General features: G+C 47.1%; 1 protein-coding gene across 1 annotated transcript in view; it reads right to left on the reverse strand.

Moving 5' to 3' along the window:
• mboat1 (membrane bound O-acyltransferase domain containing 1) overlaps nt 1-19,952 on the reverse strand; it is a 45,648-nt gene extending 25,696 nt beyond the window's left edge. The window contains exon 1 of the mRNA XM_079626196.1: nt 19,301-19,952. Within this exon, the coding sequence (XP_079482322.1) occupies nt 19,301-19,399 (99 nt within the window). The 5' untranslated portion in view covers nt 19,400-19,952. The remainder of the gene's footprint in view (nt 1-19,300) is intronic.
• Nucleotides 19,953-23,993: the final 4,041 nt, after the last annotated feature.

The raw sequence follows: 23,993 nt of genomic DNA on the forward strand, positions 1-23,993 counted from the left end.
TGTGGTGTAGTGTATAGTGTAGTGTAGTGTGTAGTGTAGTGTAGTGTAGTGTGGTGTGGTGTAGTGTGTAGTGTAGTGTGGTGTAGTGTGGTGTAGTGTAGTGTGTAGTGTAGTGTGTAGTGTAGTGTGTAGTGTAGTGTAGTGATGTGTAGTGTGGTGTAGTGTGGTGTGGTGTGGTGTAGCGTGTAGTGTAGTGTAGTGTGGTGTAGTGTGGTGTAGTGTGTAGTGTAGTGTGGTGTGGTGTGGTGTAGTGTAGTGTGTAGTGTGGTGTGGTGTGGTGTGGTGTAGTGTGTAGTGTAGTGTAGTGTGGTGTAGTGTGTAGTGTAGTGTGGTGTAGTGTGGTGTAGTGTAGTGTGTAGTGTAGTGTGTAGTGTGTAGTGTAGTGTGTAGTGTAGTGTAGTGATGTGTAGTGTGGTGTAGTGTGGTGTGGTGTGGTGTAGTGTAGTGTGTAGTGTAGTGTGTAGTGTAGTGTGGTGTAGTGTAGTGTGTAGTGTAGTGTGTAGTGTGTAGTGTAGTGTAGTGTGGTGTAGTGTAGTGTGTAGTGTAGTGTGTAGTGTAGTGTGTAGTGTAGTGTGTAGTGTAGTGTAGTGATGTGTAGTGTGGTGTAGTGTAGTGTGTAGTGTAGTGTGGTGTGGTGTGGTGTGGTGTGGTGTAGTGTTGTGTGTAGTGTAGTGTGTAGTGTAGTGTAGTGCGTAGGGTAGTGTAGTGTGGTGTAGTGTGGTGTAGTGTGGTGTGGTGTGGTGTAGTGTAGTGCGTAGGGTAGTGTAGTGTGGTGTAGTGTGGTGTAGTGTGTAGTGTAGTGTAGTGTAGTGTGTAGTGTAGTGTGTAGTGTAGTGTAGTGTGGTGTAGTGTAGTGTGTAGTGTAGTGTGGTGTAGTGTAGTGTGTAGTGTAGTGTAGTGTGTAGTGTAGTGTAGTGCGTAGGGTAGTGTAGTGTGGTGTAGTGTAGTGTGTAGTGTGTAGTGTAGTGTAGTGCGTAGGGTAGTGTAGTGTGGTGTAGTGTGGTGTGTAGTGTAGTGTAGTGTGTAGTGTAGTGTGTAGTGTAGTGTAGTGTAGTGTAGTGTGGTGTAGTGTGGTGTAGTGTAGTGTGTAGTGTAGTGTAGTGTGGTGTAGTGTAGTGTGTAGTGTAGTGTAGTGTGTAGTGTAGTGTAGTGTAGTGTGTAGTGTAGTGTGTAGTGTAGTGTAGTGTAGTGTAGTGTGTTGTAGTGTAGTGTGTAGTAGTGTAGTGTAGTGTGTAGTGTAGTGTAGTGATGTGTAGTGTGGTGTAGTGTAGTGTGTAGTGTAGTGTGGTGTGGTGTGGTGTGGTGTAGTGTTGTGTGTAGTGTAGTGTGTAGTGTAGTGCGTAGGGTAGTGTAGTGTGGTGTAGTGTGGTGTAGTGTGGTGTGGTGTGGTGTGGTGTAGTGTAGTGCGTAGGGTAGTGTAGTGTGGTGTAGTGTGGTGTAGTGTGTAGTGTAGTGTAGTGTGTAGTGTAGTGTGTAGTGTAGTGTAGTGTAGTGTAGTGTGGTGTAGTGTAGTGTGTAGTGTGGTGTAGTGTAGTGTGTAGTGTAGTGTAGTGTGTAGTGTAGTGTAGTGCGTAGGGTAGTGTAGTGTGGTGTAGTGTAGTGTGTAGTGTGTAGTGTAGTGTAGTGCGTAGGGTAGTGTAGTGTGGTGTAGTGTGGTGTGTAGTGTAGTGTAGTGTGTAGTGTAGTGTGTAGTGTAGTGTAGTGTAGTGTGGTGTAGTGTGGTGTAGTGTGTAGTGTAGTGTAGTGTGGTGTAGTGTAGTGTGTAGTGTAGTGTGTAGTGTAGTGTAGTGTAGTGTGTAGTGTAGTGTGTAGTGTAGTGTAGTGTAGTGTGTTGTAGTGTAGTGTGTAGTAGTGTAGTGTAGTGTGTAGTGTAGTGTGTAGTGTAGTGTAGTGTAGTGTGTTGTGTTGTGTAGTGTAGTGTGTAGTGTGTAGTGTAGTGTAGTGTGTTGTGTTGTGTAGTGTAGTGTGTAGTGTGTAGTGTGTAGTGTAGTGTAGTGTGTAGTGTAGTGTAGTGTAGTGTGTTGTGTAGTGTAGTGTAGTGTGTTGTGTTGTGTAGTGTAGTGTAGTGTGTAGTGTAGTGTAGTGTAGTGTAGTGTGTAGTGTAGTGCGTAGTGTAGTGTAGTGTGTTGTGTGTTGTGTAGTGTAGTGTGTAGTGTAGTGCGTAGTGTAGTGTAGTGTGTAGTGTAGTGTGTAGTGTAGTGTAGTTGTTTTGCTTTCTGTGGAATTCTGTCATTTGTAAAGTTGTTATTTATTTATTTACAAATGGAGATATTTATTAACTTATAAAGAAACGTTTGAGTAGCCTAATAGTGTAATGCCCCTTTAAGAGAGGAGTGTGATGTGAATCATGTGACCGGTAATCATGTGACCGGTTTACTCTGTGAAAAGGAAGTGTGATTCAGTTAGTTGGCAATGACTTTCAACCCGGTGTGCAGCCACTTGGTAAGCTCTCTTAATTTAGAAATGTTTTCATGTCTGCCTTTTATCGTATGCTTTGTTGTTTGCCTTTGCCATGCTATATTGTTGTAACTGTGTTTGTTTGTTGCATGCTAAAGTTACCGCTATGCTCCAAAGGTATAAGTTTGACGAGGTTGTGTAGCTGTGGGATATAAGGCTTACATTGGGTTTTAGTAGAACTTAAGTATGGTGCAAAATGTTTGAAGTGTGTATATAAAAATGATTAAATTATTATTATTTTATAGTATATTGATATTATTATATATTTGGTATTTTGATTAATGATATTTATTGTTGCTGATTGTTATTGGGATATTGAGGTAATGAACTTGGGATGTTTATAGTATGCATATGAAATTTGAAACGTTACATTTCCTATTTGTCTTTCAGGTTTATTACCTGGTTATCCTCTGTGAACCAAAAAAGAAAAATAAACAAATAAATGTGGAATACCTGAGTAATATCCTTTGTACACTGGGTTGCCCTTTCCGTGGGAAGAAAAACGGAACAGTAATAAACCAACGGCTCGAGCGCGTTTAGCCAAGTCTGCCACTGCCCTACCAGCATTGACCAGTGAAGGAGCACAAAGAGAAGAGGAATAGGCCGAATAGACCCCTCTGTGAAACAGCGCCTTGGTCAGTGCAAGTAAAGGAAGATGGATTCGGCAGAACTAGTGGCCCTAAAAGGTAAGCGCTCAACAGCACAGTCCTCTTTCAGCAAGAGAGCCAAAAAGCTGTCCCTCACTTTGGACCTCCTAGAAAAAAGGATGCTTATTGATGAGATCAGAATACTTGGTGTGGACTTTGGAAGGCTGCACGACACTGGACTCGAATATGTTGACGCTCTAGGAGAAGTGGAAAGTGAGGAAGAAAAAGCAGGTAAAGAAGTGGCTCTTGTAGAGGAGAAAATGACGAAGTGCCTTGCCACCTATACAGAAATGCTTCGGCTCGCTAAAGAGATGTTATGGTCCAAATTCGCCTATGTTGACCTTAAATTGTATGCTGACGGTGCAGAGGAGAAATGTACTGAAGTGGAGAACACTGATGTGAAGGAGTTGTCAGAGGGTGACTTTCAAGTCCTGAGAGAAGGCCTACTGGAGAGAATCAAAATGCTTGAGCAGAAGGTGCTTGAATGGGAAGGTTCTGTCCCTGAAGCCAAGACAACAGTGTATAAACAGCAGCTATACAAGCTGGTCAACAGACTGCATGACTGGGTGCGGAGCTGGCAAAAGTGGAAGCGGACAAAAGAGGTTGACGGGGGAGAAGAATCGGGTACCGACGAAGAGCATAGCGAGTCCGGAGAGGGACCCACTAGAGCTGGCATGCAGCCTCAAATCCCCATTGTTATACCTACACCCGGTACTGAAGCATCTGCAGTTCCATCACCACCACAAGGCATCCCTGGCATGAATCCTGGGGCGTACGGCTTCAGACCGCAGATCAGTCTTGAAAGAACCCGCCTGCCCACGTTCTCGGGAGATATGACCGACTACTATCGGTGGAAGGCTGAGTGGGAAGAGCTGGAAAAGCTGGGAAACCCACAGAGGACGGCTGGTGTTACAAGGTTCCACCTCCTGGCAAGTCTCAGCGACAGGGTGAAGAAAGACTTAGTTCTGTCCAGCTGTGCATCGGCGGATGAAATGTTCAGGCGCCTCGACAACCGGTTCGGGAATAAGGCAAAAATCGTCCTGAAGATATCCGAGGAGGTTCAGGGCCTTCCTTCCGTAAAGGGAGACAACCCTAGAAAAGCAATTGAGCTTATCCAAGCAGTGGAGCGGGCCCTTAGTAACCTTGTGATCCTGGGAGAAGAAGAGGTTATAAAGAACCGTTGGGTAGCACAGTCCCTTGAAAGCAAGCTACCAAGCTCTCTGAAGGAGAAATGGATTTCGCACAAGACTGAGCCTATGAATGGGTTTACTCCAAATAACCACTTCGACTGCTTACTGCGCTTCCTGAAGAAGCAGGAGGCAATCCTGGAGGAGCTGGATCAGCTGGAGCCAGGCCCTAGAGAAGGAAGCTTCTCAGTGAAAGGCCTTGGAGACAAGCCAGATAGAGGAGTGAAGAAAGCGTTCTCCAAAGCTACCTCAGGCCGAAGAGAGTCTCAGTCACAGCTACGCTTGGGCTTGTGCACTGCTTGTGCAGATGAGACGCATGGTGGCAGGCTGTTTGCCTGCAAAGCCTTCAGGGAGATGGATCTCCAGAGGAGAAAAGCCCATCTAAAGACCCATGGGGTATGTAATCGGTGCCTGTGCTTCCACCTAAAGGATGGCCGTTGCAACCCGAAGTTCCTCTGCAGTAAAATGGACTGCCGCAAAGAAGAGCCTCACCACTATCTGCTCTGCTCCAAGTCCATCGTTCAAGAGAAAGATGCTGGCAGCGAGGTGCAAGGTACCAAAAGAGGGGAGAGAAAAGGCCTTGGGCTGACCAGTAAGCAAGAAGAGCTCCTGGCGAAAGTCACTCCGGAATTAAGAGCAGAATTCAGGAAGGCATTTTCCAACAAAGCCTCAACTACGATCTGCACTGCTGGAGGTGGAGCAAAAGAGTACCCAGTTATAATGATGTTACTAGAGGTAACTACTAACTCAGGCCAGCTGATAGGCACTCTTATTGACCTTGCCTCTGACACCAACTATATAACAAACGACGCCGCCCAGCGCCTTGGACTGATTGGTGAGCACATCAAGTTAATTGTCAATGGAATAGGAGGGATGAGAACGACAGTCACAACCAAGAGGTACTCCCTGCGACTAAGAGTGAAGACCATCAAGGGGACAATAATGGAACACAAACTGCTCTGCTACGGCCTGGAGAGTATTGCGGAGATAAGTCAGTCTGTCACTCCACAACAGCTACAAAAGATCTTTCCTGACATCACTGCAGAAGAGCTGGTCCGCCCTGAGAACATTGATCTTCTAATCAGCCACAGGGAAGGTCGTCTAGTTCCACAGCCATTCAAGTTGGAGGGAGATCTAGTACTTTGGGACGGCCCATTGGGCAAAACTGTTGGCGGTACTCACCCCGATCTCTTTGAGGTGGTCGACCTAACTCTGCACCAGTCTGAAACTCACTTTGCAAGATCAATGAGGACATCCTCAATGGAGTACAAGGAGGTCCTTATGGACACCAAAGACCTGAGTAAGGAGCCAACAAGGATGGAAGTGACCCTTAGCAGCACCACTGTCACGAATAAGGAGGTGATTGATTGGTTCAAGTGGGATAGTATTGGGGCAGCGTGTGACCCGAAATGTGGGAGCTGCAAGTGCAGCAAGTGCCCTCCAGGAGGCAAAGAGATGACCCTTGGAGAAGAAAGGGACTTAGAAAAGATAAAGGACTGCCTCTCTTATGTGTTAGTGGATAAACACAGCGACGCCCCACACTGGGATGCGGCCTACCCATGGAAGGTAAGCCCAGCGATTCTGCCAGATAACCGCCGAGCAGTGGAAGCAACTTTTAAGAACACAGAGGTTCGGCTGGCACGAGAACCTGCCTGGAAAGAGGCATATGGAGAGCAGATACGTGAGATGATATCAAGAGGAGCAGCCATCAAGCTCACAAAGGAACAGATCAAGAGCTGGAACGGCCCAATCTGGTACATCAGCCATCTGGTGGCCCCAAATCCTCATTCTAGCTCAACGCCAGTAAGGATAGTCTGGAACAGTAGTCAGGAGTTCAAAGGGTTTAGCCTGAACAACCTCTTGCACAAAGGCCCTGATGTCCTCAACCCAATCCGAGGTGTCCTGCTTAGATTCAGGAGCAGACTGTATGCTGCTCTTGGCGATGTGAAAAAAATGTATAATTCAGTGTGGCTAAAGGATGAGGAGGTCCACCTCCATCGATTCCTCTGGAGGGATAACCCCGAAGATGAAATCTGTATGTTTGCTGTCGTTAGAGTTAACATCGGCGACAAGCCTGCTGGATGCATTGCTCAGGTTGCCATGAGAGAAACGGCAAACCTGCCTCAGTTCACATCCATGGTTGAAGAGCGCCGGATCCTGACAGAAGACTGCTATGTGGACGACATCTTGACGTCGCATGATGATCTCCAAACTCTGCTTAGAATGACTGAAGGAGTGGAAGAGATCCTAAAAGCAGGTGGCTTCTCCCTCAAGCCCTGGGTCCTGACAGGCCAAAGTGGGAGGAGTGAAGAACCCACTGACCTCAGCAACGTAAGGTCAACAGATCCCAAGATCCTGATACTTCCCAACCAGATGCGGGACGAAGAGAACAAGGCATTGGGATTGGGATATGAACCCAAATCTGACAAACTCCGTGTGCTGACGTCAGTAAACTTCTCCAGGAGGCGAGGAAAGATGAGGACTGGTCTGGATCTACGAGAGGATGAGATCAGAGGCAGTACCCCCGACCCTCTCACCCGACGCATGCTACTGAGTCAGATCGCAGGGTTCTATGACCCCATTGGCCTGGCCTCACCTGCCAAGCAACGAGGAGTGATGCTCGTAAGAGAGTCCTTTCAGGAAGCAGGAAGAGATCATCCCTCCAAGGATACCTGGGACGATCCTCTTTCGCCACGTCTTCGAGAGGCTGCGATAAAGCTCTTTGAGCAATATGTGAGGCTTGGCCAACTCAGATTTGACAGGAGTCTCACACCCCATGGAGCCATAGGTTGCCCAATGGGGATTACATTTTCCGATGGTAGTGAAGCTTCCTATGGAGCCGTTCTTTACCTACGGTGGGAGACAGAAAATGGAGTCGTAGTGAAGCTGGTTGAGTCTAAGGCCAAGCTCAGCCCTCTAGACCAGAAAGGTGATGTTATTAAAGCAGAGCTGTGTGGGGCCGTCTTTGCATCCCGCCTGAAGACATACTTTGAGAAGCACTGCTACATCAAGGTCGATCGGTGGATCCATTTTGTCGATAGCCAGACAATCCTAGGAGCCATCCAGAAGGATAGCTATGGCTATCAGACATTTTTTGCAAACCGGATTGGAGAAATCCAAAAGGCTGGATCAATAGATAGCTGGAGGTGGGTTGAAGGAAGACAGAACATCGCCGACCTTATCACAAGGGGGGCATCCCCTGAAGAGCTTGCTGAAGGATCAGTCTGGCAGGAAGGCCCAGAATTCTTGAAGTTGCTTGAATCAGATTGGCCTGTGAAAACTGCCAGAGAGATAAACCCCTCTGTTGATGAAGAGATTGGGGGACTTCGGAGGAAGGCATTCTCTGCACTGGTCACAGCTAGAGCCCCGCCCAGGAAATGGTCAATCCCAACCAGTGTTGCACTTGTGCGCCTTGTGGATCCCCAAAGGTTCAGTTCGCTTGCACGGTTGTGCGGGACCATTGCCTGGATGAGACAAGCTGTGGAAATCTGGCTAGGCAATAGCCAGGCCCCAGTTTGGTCAAAGTGGGAGGCAAGACCATATCTGTCTGTGGAAAAAAGAACAACAGCTTTCAAAGATCTAGCGCTCGAAGCTCAAGATGGTGTCGAATTCCGAGACACAACCCTGGATCGCCTGGTTGTTCAGAGGGAGGAAAAGACAGGACTCTTGCTCTGCGGAGGGAGAATCCAACGCTGGAATGAGGATGGAGTGGCAGTACCGCTAATCCCATGCCAGTCGTGGCTCGCAACTCTACTGGCCAGGGAGGCACATGAAGAAAATCATGAAGGTGTTGCCTCTACCCTTCTACGGACAAGAAGGAAAGCCTGGATCATGCAGGGACGAAGAACAGTCAAGAAGGTGCTAAATAACTGTGTCACCTGCAGAAAGCAAAGAGCCAAGATGTGTCAGCAAGTAATGAGTGAGCTCCCTCAAGAGCGTACCAGAAGAGCAAGCCCATTCGAGTTTACAACCCTCGACCTTTTTGGTCCCTTCGAGGTGAAAGACGCTGTTAAAAGAAGGACAAGTAAGAAGGTTTGGGGCATTGTTTTCTGTTGTATGGCCTCGAGAGCCGTTCATGCGGACCTCACCGATGACCAGTCTGCAGAAGGCTTCCTCCAAGCATACTCCCGCTTTGTTGCCCTGAGGGGGCATCCAAGGAAACTATGGTCTGACAGAGGCACCAACTTTGTTGGCGCCAAGTCTGCTCTGTGTGAGCTGCATAAACATCTGGCTTGCCTGCAGGTTACATCCATAGAAGATTTAGCCGCTAAGAACGGGACTGAGTGGAAATGGAATTTTCACCCTGCAGATGCACCCCACAGGAATGGAGTTGCGGAGGCTGCTGTAAAGCTTTTGAAGAGGGCGCTCATGAGCCTCGGGGGAGCAACAGGGTCTCTCACATGGGGAGAGCTCCAAACTCTGTTCTATCAGGCAGCCAACTTGACGAACGAACGCCCTATCGACGCCAGAGCTCAAGAACAGGAAGACTTGGTCGAGTACTTAACACCGAACTCCCTCATTCTGGGTCGAGCATCGCTTGGAGGAGACACCAGCGGGCTTGACCTAGAGACCCATTCCTGGCGCCGTCTAAGGGCTATTCAAATCAGAGTAGACCAGTTTTGGGCAAAATGGAGGGAACTAGCTGGCCCAAATCTGTTCGTTCGACATAAATGGCACCGGATGGAAAGGAACGTCAAAGTTGGTGATCTCGTTTGGATTGCAGACCCAAATGCTTTGAGAGGTCAGTTTCGCCTGGGCCGCATTCTGACAGTTTATCCTGACAATAAAGGGATTGTCAGGGATGCTGATATTGCAACATGTGCTGGCCTTCCTGTCTCCCTGGTAGGTGGCCGGAAGAAGAGGAGTTCTTCATTGCCCATGATAGTTATTAGAAGAGACGTGAGAAGACTGGTGGTCCTTCTCCCGGTGGAGGACGAAACTCAGCCACCATGACACCCGCCTTTTCCTGAAGCCCTTTTACTCTGTGCACCGCCATATTCCCTGGCCCAAATCCCTTTCATTCATCGCCCAAACTTCTGTCACCCTGTCACTGCCCTTACCCTTATTGGCTGGTTGGTGAAAGCCTAGCGCTGCCACCATGCTATCACATTGCACATACATGAAGTAAGAGCACACACATCCCATACCTCGCACACCTGCCAAAGGGATGTGATAGACTTGTACATTGGACTAAGCTGCTCCTCCATCGGTCATGCCTTCATAAGACATTTACACATAGATATTGTGCAAATCTAAAGGGCTGTGTTTAAAAAAAAAAAAAGTGTGGACAAATAAAGAGGGCGTCACTAAGAGGGTGATTTTAGTAAGTTCCCTGGATCATAAGATCAGGAACTTAAGTGGGAGGTGTTTTGCTTTCTGTGGAATTCTGTCATTTGTAAAGTTGTTATTTATTTATTTACAAATGGAGATATTTATTAACTTATAAAGAAACGTTTGAGTAGCCTAATAGTGTAATGCCCCTTTAAGAGAGGAGTGTGATGTGAATCATGTGACCGGTAATCATGTGACCGGTTTACTCTGTGAAAAGGAAGTGTGATTCAGTTAGTTGGCAATGACTTTCAACCCGGTGTGCAGCCACTTGGTAAGCTCTCTTAATTTAGAAATGTTTTCATGTCTGCCTTTTATCGTATGCTTTGTTGTTTGCCTTTGCCATGCTATATTGTTGTAACTGTGTTTGTTTGTTGCATGCTAAAGTTACCGCTATGCTCCAAAGGTATAAGTTTGACGAGGTTGTGTAGCTGTGGGATATAAGGCTTACATTGGGTTTTAGTAGAACTTAAGTATGGTGCAAAATGTTTGAAGTGTGTATATAAAAATGATTAAATTATTATTATTTTATAGTATATTGATATTATTATATATTTGGTATTTTGATTAATGATATTTATTGTTGCTGATTGTTATTGGGATATTGAGGTAATGAACTTGGGATGTTTATAGTATGCATATGAAATTTGAAACGTTACATTTCCTATTTGTCTTTCAGGTTTATTACCTGGTTATCCTCTGTGAACCAAAAAAGAAAAATAAACAAATAAATGTGGAATACCTGAGTAATATCCTTTGTACACTGGGTTGCCCTTTCCGTGGGAAGAAAAACGGAACAGTAGTGTAGTGTGTAGTGTAGTGTGTAGTGTAGTGTAGTGTGGTGTAGTGTGTAGTGTAGTGTGGTGTGTAGTGTAGTGTAGTGCGTAGGGTAGTGTGGTGTAGTGTAGTGTGTAGTGTAGTGTAGTGCGTAGGGTAGTGTAGTGTAGTGTGTAGTGTAGTGTGTAGTGTAGTGTAGTGTAGTGTGGTGTAGTGTAGTGTGTAGTGTGTAGTGTAGTGTAGTGTGTTGTGTAGTGTGTAGTGTGTAGTGTAGTGTAGTGTGTTGTGTAGTGTAGTGTGTTGTGTAGTGTGTAGTGTAGTGTAGTGTGTAGTGTAGTGCGTAGTGTAGTGTAGTGTGTTGTGTGTTGTGTAGTGTAGTGTGTAGTGTAGTGTGTAGTGTGTAGTGTAGTGTAGTGTGTAGTGTGTAGTGTAGTGTGTAGTGTAGAGTGTAGTGTAGTGTGTTGTAGTGTAGTGTGTAGTGTAGTGTGTAGTGTAGTGTAGTGCAGTGTGTTGTGTAGTGTGTAGTGTAGTGTGTAGTGTAGTGTGTAGTGTAGTGCGTAGTGTAGTGTAGTGTAGTGTGTTGTGTGTTGTGTAGTGTAGTGTGGTGTGGTGTAGTGTGGTGTAGTGTGTAGTGTGTAGTGTAGTGTACTGTGTTGTGTTGTGTAGTGTAGTGTAGTGTAGTGTGTTGTGTAGTGTGTTGTGTAGTGTGGTGTGTAGTGTAGTGTGTTGTCTAGTGTAGTGTGTTGTAGTGTAGTGTGTTGTGTAGTGTGTTAGGGTTAGTGTAGTGTAGTGTGTTGTAGTGTAGTGTGTTGGCGTGTAGTGTGACGTGTAGTGTGTTAGGGTTAGTGTAGTGTGTCAGGTTTAGTGTAGTGTAGTGTGTTGTGTAGTGTAGTGTAGTGTGTTGTGTAGTGTAGTGTGTAGTGTAGTATAGTGTAGTGTTGTGTAGTGTAGTGTGTTGTAGTGTAGTGTGTTGTGTAGTGTGTTAGGGTTAGTGTAGTGTAGTGTGTTGTAGTGTAGGGGTTGTTGTGTAGTGTGTTGTAGTGTAATGTGTTGTGTAGTGTGTTAGGGTTAGTGTAGTGTGTCAGGTTTAGTGTAGTGTAGTGTAGTGTATTGTAGTGTAGTGTGTTGTGTAGTGTAGTGTGTTAGGGTTAGTGTTGTGTAGTGTGTTGTAGTGTAGGGGGTTGTTGTGTAGTGTGTTGTAGTGTAGTGTGTTGTGTAGTGTGTTGTGTAGTGTGTTGTGTAGTGTGTTAGGGTTAGTGTAGTGTGTCAGGTTTAGTGTAGTGTAGTGTGTTGTGTAGTGTAGTGTAGTGTGGTGTAGTGTAGTGTGTAGTGTTGTGTAGTGTGTTGCAGTGTAGTGTGTTAGGGTTAGTGTAGTGTGTCAGGTTTAGTGTAGTGTAGTGTGTTGTGTAGTGTAGTGTGTTAGGGTTAGTGTAGTGTAGTGTGTTGTGTAGTGTGTTAGGGTTAGTGTAGTGTAGTGTGTTGTAGTGTAGTGTGTTGTGTAGTGTATTGTGATAGGGTTAGTGTAGTGTGTTGTAGTGTAGTGTGTTGTGTAGTGTAGTGTGTTAGGGTTAGTGTAGTGTAGTGTGTTGTGTAGTGTGTTAGGGTTAGTGTAGTGTAGTGTGTTGTAGTGTAGTGTGTTGCAGTGTAGTGTGTTGTGTAGTGTGTTAGGGTTAGTGTAGTGTGTCAGGTTTAGTGTAGTGTAGTGTGTAGTGTAGTGTGTTAGGGTTAGTGTAGTGTAGTGTGTTGTGTAGTGTGTTAGGGTTAGTGTAGTGTAGTGTGTTGTAGTGTAGTGTGTTGTGTAGTGTATTGTGATAGGGTTAGTGTAGTGTGTCAGGTTTAGTGTGTTGTAGTGTAGTGTGTTGTGTAGTGTGTTAGGGTTAGTGTAGTGTAGTGTGTTAGGGTTAGTGTAGTGTAGTGTAGTTTGTTAGTGTAGTGTAGTGTGTAGTGTAGTGTGTTGTGTAGTGTGTAGTGTAGTGTAGTGTGTAGTGTAGTGTGGTGTAGTGTAGTGTGTTGTGTAGTGTGTAGGGTTAGTGTAGTGTGTCAGGTTTAGTGTGTTGTAGTGTAGTGTGTAGTGTAGTGTGTTAGGGTTAGTGTAGTGTAGTGTGTTAGGGTTAGTGTAGTGAGTTAGTGTAGTGTGTTAGTGTAGTGTAGTGTGTAGTGTGTTGTGTGTTGTGTAGTGTGTTGTGTAGTGTAGTGTGTTGTGTAGTGTGTTGTGTTGTGTAGTGTAGTGTGGTGTAGTATGTAGTGTAGTGTAGTGTGTAGTGTGGTGTAGTGTAGTGTGTAGTGTTGTGTAGTGTAGTGTGTTGCAGTGTAGTGTGTTGTGTAGTGTGTTAGGGTTAGTGTAGTGTGTCAGGTTTAGTGTAGTGTAGTGTGTTGTGTAGTGTGTTAGGGTTAGTGTAGTGTAGTGTGTTGTGTAGTGTGTTAGGGTTAGTGTAGTGTAGTGTGTTGTAGTGTAGTGTGTTGTGTAGTGTATTGTGATAGGGTTAGTGTAGTGTGTCAGGTTTAGTGTGTTGTAGTGTAGTGTGTTGTGTAGTGTGTTAGGGTTAGTGTAGTGTAGTGTGTTAGGGTTAGTGTAGTGTAGTGTAGTTTGTTAGTGTAGTGTAGTGTGTTGTGTAGTGTGTAGTGTAGTGTGTAGTGTAGTGTGGTGTAGTGTGTTGTGTAGTGTGTAGTGTAGTGTGTTGTGTAGTGTGTAGGGTTAGTGTAGTGTGTCAGGTTTAGTGTGTTGTAGTGTAGTGTGTTGTGTAGTGTAGTGTGTTAGGGTTAGTGTAGTGTAGTGTGTTAGGGTTAGTGTAGTGAGTTAGTGTAGTGTAGTGTGTTAGTGTAGTGTAGTGTGTAGTGTAGTGTAGTGTGTTGTGTAGTGTGTAGTGTAGTGTAGTGTAGTGTAGTGTAGTGTAGTGTAGTGTGGTGTAGTGTGTTGTGTAGTGTAGTGTGTTGTGTAGTGTGTTGTGTTGTGTAGTGTAGTGTGGTGTAGTATGTAGTGTAGTGTAGTGTGTAGTGTGGTGTAGTGTAGTGTAGTGTAGTGTAGTGTAGTGTGTTGTAGTGTAGTGTGTTGTGTAGTGTGTCAGGTTAGTGTAGTGTATTGTGTTAGGGTTAGTGTAGTGTGTCAGGGTTAGTGTAGTGTAGTGTAGTGTGTTAGGGTTAGTGTAGTGTGTTAGGGTTAGTGTAGTGTAGTGTGTTGTGTAGTGTGTCATGTTTAGTGTAGTGTGTAGTGCATTGTGTAGTGTAGTGTGTCTTGTTTAGTTCATTGTGGTCTAGTGTGTTGTGTAGTGTAGTGTGTCATGTTTAGTGTACTGTACTGTGTTGTGTAGTGTGTTGTGTAGTGTGTCATGTTTAGTGTAGTGTAGTGTGTTGTGTAGTGTGTCAAGTTTAGTTTAGTGTAGTGTGTATTGTAGTGTAATGTAGTTTGCAGTGTAGTGTGTCATGTTTAGTGTAGTGTGTCATGTTTAGTGTAGTGTGTATTGTAGTGTGTATTGTAGTGTAATGTAGTGTGCAGTGTAGTGTGTCATGTTTAGTGTAGTGTAGTGTGTAGTGTAGTGTGTCATGTTTAGTGTAGTGTGTAGTGTAGTGTGTGTGTGTGTAGTGTGTGTAGTGTAGTCTGTAGTGTAGAGTGTAGTGTGTCATGTTTAGTGTAGTGTAGTGTGTAGTGTAATGTAGTGTGTAGTGTAGTGTGTAGGGACTGTATAACTGCACACACTTCTTACTAATGATATAACAACACAACACAACTATCACACGTGCGATGAATACACTTGCCACAGAGGCACGCGTGAGATCCAGTTTTGCATGTGTGTGAGTCTGTTTGTGTGGAGTGTATTAATGAAGTGAGTATGAGCACAGAGTGTGTGACGGTGAGTGTGTAACTGTGAGTGTGTGACGGTGAGTGTGTGACGGTGAGTGTGTGACGGTGAGTGTGTGACGGTGAGTGTGTGACTGTGAGTGTGTGACTGTGAGTGTGTAACTGTGAGTGTGTGACTGTGAGTGTGTGACGGTGAGTGTTTGACGGATGAGTGTGTGACGGTGAGTGTGTGACGGTGAGTGTGTGACGGTGAGTGTGTGACAGTGAGTGTATGAGCACAGAGTGTATGACGGTGAGTGTGTGACGGTGAGTGTGTGACGGTGAGTGTGTGACTGTGAGTGTGTGACTGTGAGTGTGTGACTGTGAGTGTGTGACGGTGAGTGTGTGACGGTGAGTGTGTGACGGTGAGTGTGTGACGGTGAGTGTGTGACGGTGAGTGTGTGACGGTGAGTGTGTGACGGTGAGTGTGTGACGGTGAGTGTGTGACGGTGAGTGTGTGACGGTGAGTGTGTGACGGTGAGTGTGTGACGGTGAGTGTGTGACGGTGAGTGTGTGACGGTGAGTGTGTGACGGTGAGTGTATGAGCACAGAGTGTGTGACGGTGAGTGTGTGAACGGTGAGTGTGTGACGGTGAGTGTATGAGCACAGAGTGTATGACGGTGAGTGTGTGACGGTGAGTGTGTGACGGTGAGTGTGTGACGGTGAGTGTGTGACGGTGAGTGTGTGACGGTGAGTGTGTGACGGTGAGTGTGTGACGGTGAGTGTGTGACGGTGAGTGTGTGAGTGTGTGACGGTGAGTGTGTGACTGTGAGTGTGTGACGGTGAGTGTATGAGCACAGAGTGTGTGACGGTGAGTGTGTGAACGGTGAGTGTGTGACGGTGAGTGTATGAGCACAGAGTGTATGACGGTGAGTGTGTGACGGTGAGTGTGTGACGGTGAGTGTGTGACGGTGAGTGTGTGACGGTGAGTGTGTGACGGTGAGTGTGTGAGTGTGTGACGGTGAGTGTGTGACGGTGAGTGTGTGACGGTGAGTGTATGAGCACAGAGTGTGTGACGGTGAGTGTGTGAACGGTGAGTGTGTGACGGTGAGTGTATGAGCACAGAGTGTATGACGGTGAGTGTGTGACGGTGAGTGTATGACGGTGAGTGTGTGACGGTGAGTGTGTGACGGTGAGTGTGTGACGGTGAGTGTGTGACGGTGAGTGTGTGACGGTGAGTGTGTGACGGTGAGTGTGTGAGTGTGTGACGGTGAGTGTGTGACTGTGAGTGTGTAACTGTGAGTGTGTAACTGTGAGTGTGTAACTGTGAGTGTGTGACGGTGAGTGTATGACAGTGAGTGTGTGACGGTGAGTGTGTGACTGTGAGTGTGTGACGGTGAGTGTGTGACGGTGAGTGTGTGACGGTGAGTGTGTGACGGTGAGTGTGTGACGGTGAGTGTGTGACGGTGAGTGTGTGACGGTGAGTGTGTGACTGTGAGTGTGTAACTGTGAGTGTGTGACGGTGAGAGTGTGACTGTGAGTGTGTGACTGTGAGTGTGTGACTGTGAGTGTATGACGGTGAGTGTGTGACTGTGAGTGTGTGACTGTGAGTGTGTAACTGTGAGTGTGTGACGGTGAGAGTGTGACTGTGAGTGTGTGATGGTGAGTGTGTGACGGTGAGTGTATGAGCACAGAGTGTATGACGGTGAGTGTGTGACGGTGAGTGTGTGACGGTGAGTGTGTGACGGTGAGGGTGTGACGGTGAGTGTGTGACGGTGAGAGTGTGACGGTGAGTGTGTGACGGTGAGTGTGTAACTGTGAGTGTGTGACGGTGAGTGTGTGACGGTGAGTGTGTGACGGTGAGTGTGTGACGGTGAGTGTATGAGCACAGAGTGTATGACGGTGAGTGTGTGACGGTGAGTGTGTGACTAACCAGTAGTGCTGATCCAGCCTAACCAATACTAACCAGTAGTGCCTAACCCAACCTAACCAATACTAACCAGTAATGCTGAACCAGCCTAACCAATACTAACCAGTAGTGCCTAACCCAACCTAACCAATACTAACCAGTAGTGCTGATCCAGCCTAACCAATACTAACCAGTAGTGCTGATCCAGCCTAACCAATACTAACCAGTAGTGCTGATCCAGCCTAACCAATACTAACCAGTAGTGCTGATCCAGCCTAACCAATACTAACCAGTAGTACTGAACCAGCCTAACCAATACTAACCAGTAGTGCCTAAACCAACCTAACCAATACTAACCAGTAGTGCTGAACCAGCCTAACCAATACTAACCAGTAGTGCTGATCCAGCCTAACCAATAATAACCAGTAGTGCTGATCCAGCCTAACCAATGCTAACCAGTAGTACTGATCCAGCCTAACCAATACTAACCAGTAGTGCTGAACCAGCCTAACCAATACTAACCAGTAGTGCTGATCCAGCCTGACCAATACTAACCAGTAGTGCTGAATTAGCCTAACCAATACTAACCAGTAGTGCTGATCCAGCCTGACCAATACTAACCAGTAGTGCTGAACCAGCCTAACCAATACTAACCAGTAGTGCTGATCCAGCCTAACCAATACTAACCAGTAGTGCTGATCCAGCCTAACCAATAATAACCAGTATTGCTGATCCAGCCTAACCAATACTAACCAGTAGTGCTGAATTAGCCTAACCAATACTAACCAGTAGTACTGATCCAGCCTGACCAATACTAACCAGTAGTGCTGAACCAGCCTAACCAATACTAACCAGTAGTGCTGATCCAGCCTGACCAATACTAACCAGTAGTACTGATCCAGCCGAACCAATACTAACCAGTAGTGCTGATCCAGCCTAACCAATACTAACCAGTAGTGCTGAACCAGCCTAACCAATACTAACCAGTAGTGCTGATCCAGCCTAACCAATACTAACCAGTAATGCTGATGCAGCCTAACCAATACTAACCAGTAGTGCTGAACCAGCCTAACCAATACTAAACAATAGTGCTTGACCAACTTAACCAATACTAACCAGTAGTGCTGATCCAGCCTAACCAATACTAACCAGTAGTGCTGAACCAGCCTAACCAATACTAACCAGTAGTGCTGAACCAGCCTAACCAATACTAACCAGTAGTGCTGATCCAGCCTAACCAATACTAACTAGTAATGCTGATGCAGCCTAACCAATACTAACCAGTAGTGCTGATCCAGCCTAACCAATACTAACCAGTAGTGCTGATCCAGCCTAACCAATACTAACTAGTAATGCTGATGCAGCCTAACCAATACTAACCAGTAGTGCTGATCCAGCCTAACCAATACTAACCAGTAGTGCTGATCCAGCCTAACCAATACTAACCAGTAGTGCTGAACCAGCCTAACCAATACTAACCAGTAGTGCTGATCCAGCCTAACCAATACTAACCAGTAGTGCTGATCCAGCCTAACCAATACTAACCAGTAGTGCTGATCCAGCCTAACCAATACTAACCAGTAGTGCTGAACCAGCCTAACCAATACTAACCAGTAGTGCTGATCCAGCCTAACCAATACTAACCAGTAGTGCTGATCCAGCCTAACCATTACTAACCAGTAATGCTGATGCAGCCTAACCAATACTAACCAGTAGTGCTGATCCAGCCTGACCAATACTTACCAGTAGTGCTGATCCAGCCTAACCAATACTAACCAGTAATGCTGATGCAGCCTAACCAATACTAAACAATAGTGCTGAACCAGCCTAACCAATACTAACCAGTAGTGCTGAACCAGCCTAACCAATACTAACCAGTAGTACTGAACCAGCCTAACCAATACTAACCAGTAGTGCCTAAACCAACCTAACCAATACTAACCAGTAGTGCTGAAACAGCCTAACCAATACTTACCAGTAGTGCTGAACCAGCCTAACCAATACTAAGCAGTAGTACTGATCCAGCCTGACCAATACTAAACAATAGTGCTTGACCAACTTGTCCGCGAATCAACTCGTCCGCGAATCGCTCGCCCAAGAGGAGAAATGTGCTACTCCTGCCAGATCTCGATCACGAACGTCACATCTGATACAAAACTAAATAGACTCAATCAAGTGGAAAAGGGTGATGATAAACTATTTTCATAGTAGTTTGTTTTCTCCATAGGGAAATGTATTGTTAACGAAAACATATAAACTGTTAAAGATAGAACTACTGTAAGTAGACCGACTGTAACTATCTGAGGCTGTTAATAGTAGTCTGACTCTAATCGTTTATTAAAGTCATCAGTTTGTATTATTCCAACATATTTCATAAGAATACTTATATTTTTTTATTATAGCTACTTACATTTATTCTAATAGGATTCTAATATTGAATATTTTATGCTTATTTTAACACAAAAAAAAACTTCTGGCACAATTTAAATTGACGCCTGCCATGGTGTTTCTTATTTGTCGTCTCTGATTTAGACGCGTGTCCTCAGCCGATGCGATGTACCGTTTACAGGGTCATGAACTGCATTATTTATAAAAGTCATAATTTAGAAATAAAAGGCATTTTTCTACTCTGAAGCATGTCGTTTCTGTGACATTAGCGCCACCTAGCGGAATTACACAAATACAGCATATTTTGTCCCTGTCGCGCCTGACTCAAATCAAACACAACTCAACTGCTTTTTCGGGTGCTTGTGAAAGCATCAACAGTTAAATGTAGGTTACTTTCAATTAAAGGTCAAATATATTATTATATATAAAACTTTAGCTGTGTTGCTCTGTGTCATGATGTGTAAGCAACTAGCGAACGCGAAACCCATCCAGCGTGTGCGCGCATGCGCCCAGCACACCCGCTCGCCACTCATCGCAGGATGTGAAATTCAACAGGTCATCATTGAGCAGTTCTATTGAACGATTCATATTTTCAAAGGCCACTGAGGCCAGCGAAAAACTCCAGAATGTGTTAGTATTATAGAGAAAAAGAAAACATGTGAAACTTTCTTCTATATAGGCTACACTGTGAATATCGTTTCTTTGATAGTTATCGGATATACAAGTTTTATATGCTACTTGTTACTGGTCTGACCACTTTTAATGACTGTTTACTTGATAACCCAAGATGTAAAGTGTGGTCAGTAGCTCGTGTTGAGTTCTGACCGCTCACCTGGTCCAGAGGAACGCCGACCCGCTCGCTGACCGGACTCAGCCACGAGCTCCCAGTGGTTTTAAACGCGATGTCCGTGTTCTCCTCTCCATTCTGCATGGTGTAGATCAGTGTATCCCAGTATCACCTCACACACATCGACCTCGCGTCTCCAAACATAACGGCTGAGAGTGTCGCGTTTCAGAACTCCAGCATGATGAACTCACGAACTAACTCTGAAGTTGCGTGTGTGACTGAAGGCGTGGCTGGAGCTGTCAGCTGTGTGTGTGTGTGTGTGTGCACTAAAGCAGTCGATCGAGACTCGAGACGAGAGTGAGTCAGTTCTCAGCAACGAGATATCACGTGATTCACACTCACGCACTTTGTATGTGTAATACGATACAATCTAAATTCTGATGCTTTTATTTAAATATTTACCGGATATTTAATTTCTAGTTTTTTTAATTTCTTTTTTTTATTTAAATAATGAATAATTAACCTACAATAATATGCAGCGGCGGCCCGTGTGGACGATCAGCGATCCAAATGAAATGAATCTGTGTTTTTTATAGCAAAGTCTATCTTGAATCTTCACTGAATCTTAGGGTTTAATGAAACAGGTCTGAGCAACACACACGCACGCACGCACGCACGCACGCACGCACGCACGCACGCACGCACGCACGCACGCACGCAGGCACACACACACGCACGCACGCACGCACGCACGCACGCACGCACGCACGCACACACACACACGCACGCACGCACGCACGCACGCACGCACACACACGCACGCACACACACACACACGCACGCACGCACACACACACACAAACACACACAAAAGAGGCACTTGAAGAAATCACTCTTGCTCTTATTATTGTGTATTATACACAATATTTAAAAATAAAAAATACATTAGTTACATATGCGAACTACTAGAGATACTGGGTCTCATTCATGAAACACGAGCAGAACTAATTTTCGTGTAAATTGTGTGTAAAGCGGTTCTGGCGTAAATTTTGGGATTCATTGGAATTTCGGCCCAAACCCAGAGGACTCCCCCCTATGTAAGTGCTTAGGACTAGAAGCGTGGAGAAGGGGTGGTGGAGGGATGCTGCAATGTGTGTGCTGTGGGATGCTGTGTATATACACCTCTTACCATTGATTGCTGAGTGCTCTCCACTTGTGTTAATTATCTGAACGTGCTCCTCCCGAACTTTGTTAATAAAACATCATATAATAGAAAACCGCTTTGTGCCGCCCCCCAAGTGACATGCAAAAATGCCGCCCCGGGCAACCTCCTGGTCCCAAAGACCGCTACTGCCCTCCATCTGACACTGCTCCCGCTACACCGCGGCCCGCACTAATAGCTGGCTTGATTTGCATTGAGAGAAAATCTTATGGAAAGTACCCTGTTCCAATCTCTAGGTATGGTGAAGGGTAGGTAATGATGTGGGGCTATTTTAATTCCAAAGGCCAAGAGAACTTGATCAGGATGCACAGTATCCTGGATCCATTACATAACTGGCCTTTAAAAATAAAAATCTGCCTGCCTCTATGGGAATTTAACATAGGGCCTAACACATGACCACTGAAGCTGAGCGGGTCAGTATCTGGACGGGAGACTCCTGGGAAAGCCAGGTTGCTGCTGGAAGAGGTGAGTAAGGCCAGCAGGGGGCGCTCTCCCTGTGGTCTGTGTGGGTCCTAACGCCGCAGTGTAGTGACGGGGACTCTATACTGTCGATGAGCACCGTTAAACCGAGGTCCTGACTCTTAAATGCAGAATTGCTCTTGAAAACCATCAATCAGACAGTGCATAAATGCAGTATTGAGCACAACTGTTGCGTTGCACATGTCCAGCTGTCACGATGCTGCAGAACACACAGAAAAGATGTCCCGAAGCACTGTACGTGCATCCCATGTCCACCAGCTGAACATGCTTCGGTGCACTGGGTTAGAGACACACAGCCCGCGGCTGAAATTCTTCAAATCTGTGCAGATAATGTGTAAACACAAAACTGAGTTCCTCTTGCTCAAAGCGAGCCATGGCAAGCTCCTGTCGAGCTGAAGAGACTGTCTGACAGCAGCTGGTCAGTGTTCAGCTCTCAGAGATTCCAGCAACACTCACGTCATCAGTCGCGAGCTACGGGAATCTTCCCTCAACGACGCGGCGGCTCACTTTATCTGAAGATGTGTTTCGTGTCACAAAACATCTGTCTGATCAGCTGGAGTCTCCAGAACTGTGTTGTGTGCAGTCTGTCCTATGAAGATGGACCAGCACAGGCCCAGTGTACAGAGACTGGACCAGCACAAGCCCAGTGTACAGAGACTGGACCAGCACAAGCCCAGTGTACAGAGACTGGACCAGCACAAGCCCAGTGTACAGAGACTGGACCAGCACAAGCCCAGTGTACAGAGACTGGACCAGCACAAGCCCAGTGTACAGAGACTGAACCAGCACAGGCCCAGTGTACAGAGACTGGACCAGCACAAGCCCAGTGTACAGAGACTGAACCAGCACAAGCCCAGTGTACAGAGACTGGACCAGCACAAGCCCAGTGTACAGAGACTGAACCAGCACAGGCCCAGTGTACAGAGACTGGACCAGCACAGGCCCAGTGTACAGAGACTGGACCAGCACAGGCCCAGTGTACAGAGATGGACCAGCACAGGCCCAGTGTACAGAGACTGGACCAGCACAGGCCCAGTGTACAGAGACTGGACCAGCACATGCCCAGTGTACAGAGACTGGACCAGCACAGGCCCAGTGTACAGAGACTGGACCAGCACAGGACCAGTGTACAGAGACTGGACCAGCACAGGCCCAGTGTACAGAGACTGGACCAGCACAGGACCAGTGTACAGAGACTGGACCAGCACAGGCCCAGTGTACAGAGACTGGACCAGCACAGGCCCAGTGTACAGAGACTGGACCAGCACAGGACCAGTGTACAGAGACTGGACCAGCACATGCCCAGTGTACAGAGACTGGACCAGCACAGGCCCAGTGTACAGAGACTGGACCAGCACAGGTCCAGTGTACAGAGACTGGACCAGCACAGGCCCAGTGTACAGAGACTGGACCAGCACATGCCCAGTGTACAGAGACTGGACCAGCACATGCCCAGTGTACAGAGACTGGACCAGCACAGGCCCAGTGTACAGAGACTGGACCAGCACAGGACCAGTGTACAGAGACTGGACCAGCACATGCCCAGTGTACAGAGACTGGACCAGCACAGGCCCAGTGTACAGAGACTGGACCAGCACAGGCCCAGTGTACAGAGACTGGACCAGCACATGCCCAGTGTACAGAGACTGGACCAGCACAGGCCCAGTGTACAGAGACTGGACCAGCACAGGCCCAGTGTACAGAGACTGGACCAGCACATGCCCAGTGTACAGAGACTGGACCAGCACATGCCCAGTGTACAGAGACTGGACCAGCACATGCCCAGTGTACAGAGACTGGACCAGCACAGGCCCAGTGTACAGAGACTGGACCAGCACAGGCCCAGTGTACAGAGACTGGACCAGCACAGGCCCAGTGTACAGAGACTGGACCAGCACAGGCCCAGTGTACAGAGACTGGACCAGCACAGGCCCAGTGTACAGAGACTGGACCAGCACATGCCCAGTGTACAGAGACTGGACCAGCACAGGCCCAGTGTACAGAGACTGGACCAGCACATGCCCAGTGTACAGAGACTGGACCAGCACAGGACCAGTGTACAGAGACTGGACCAGCACAGGACCAGTGTACAGAGACTGGACCAGCACATGCCCAGTGTACAGAGACTGGACCAGCACAGGCCCAGTGTACAGAGACTGGACCAGCACATGCCCAGTGTACAGAGACTGGACCAGCACAGGACCAGTGTACAGAGACTGGACCAGCACAGGACCAGTGTACAGAGACTGGACCAGCACATGCCCAGTGTACAGAGACTGGACCAGCACAGGCCCAGTGTACAGAGACTGGACCAGCACATGCCCAGTGTACAGAGACTGGACCAGCACATGCCCAGTGTACAGAGACTGGACCAGCACAGGCCCAGTGTACAGAGACTGGACCAGCACAGGCCCAGTGTACAGAGACTGGACCAGCACATGCCCAGTGTACAGAGACTGGACCAGCACAGGCCCAGTGTACAGAGACTGGACCAGCACAGGACCAGTGTACAGAGACTGGACCAGCACAGGACCAGTGTACAGAGACTGGACCAGCACATGCCCAGTGTACAGAGACTGGACCAGCACAGGCCCAGTGTACAGAGACTGGACCAGCACATGCCCAGTGTACAGAGACTGGACCAGCACATGCCCAGTGTACAGAGACTGGACCAGCACAGGCCCAGTGTACAGAGACTGGACCAGCACAAGCCCAGTGTACAGAGACTGGACCAGCACAGGCCCAGTGTACAGAGACTGGACCAGCACAGGACCAGTGTACAGAGACTGGACCAGCACAGGCCCAGTGTACAGAGACTGGACCAGCACAGGCCCAGTGTACAGAGACTGGACCAGCACATGCCCAGTGTACAGAGACTGGACCAGCACAGGCCCAGTGTACAGAGACTGGACCAGCACAGGACCAGTGTACAGAGACTGGACCAGCACATGCCCAGTGTACAGAGACTGGACCAGCACAGGCCCAGTGTACAGAGACTGGACCAGCACAAGCCCAGTGTACAGAGACTGGACCAGC

Source organism: Phoxinus phoxinus, assembly GCF_949152265.1.
Source record: "Phoxinus phoxinus genome assembly, chromosome: 10".
In the NCBI taxonomy this organism is placed as follows: Eukaryota; Metazoa; Chordata; class Actinopteri; order Cypriniformes; family Leuciscidae; genus Phoxinus; species Phoxinus phoxinus.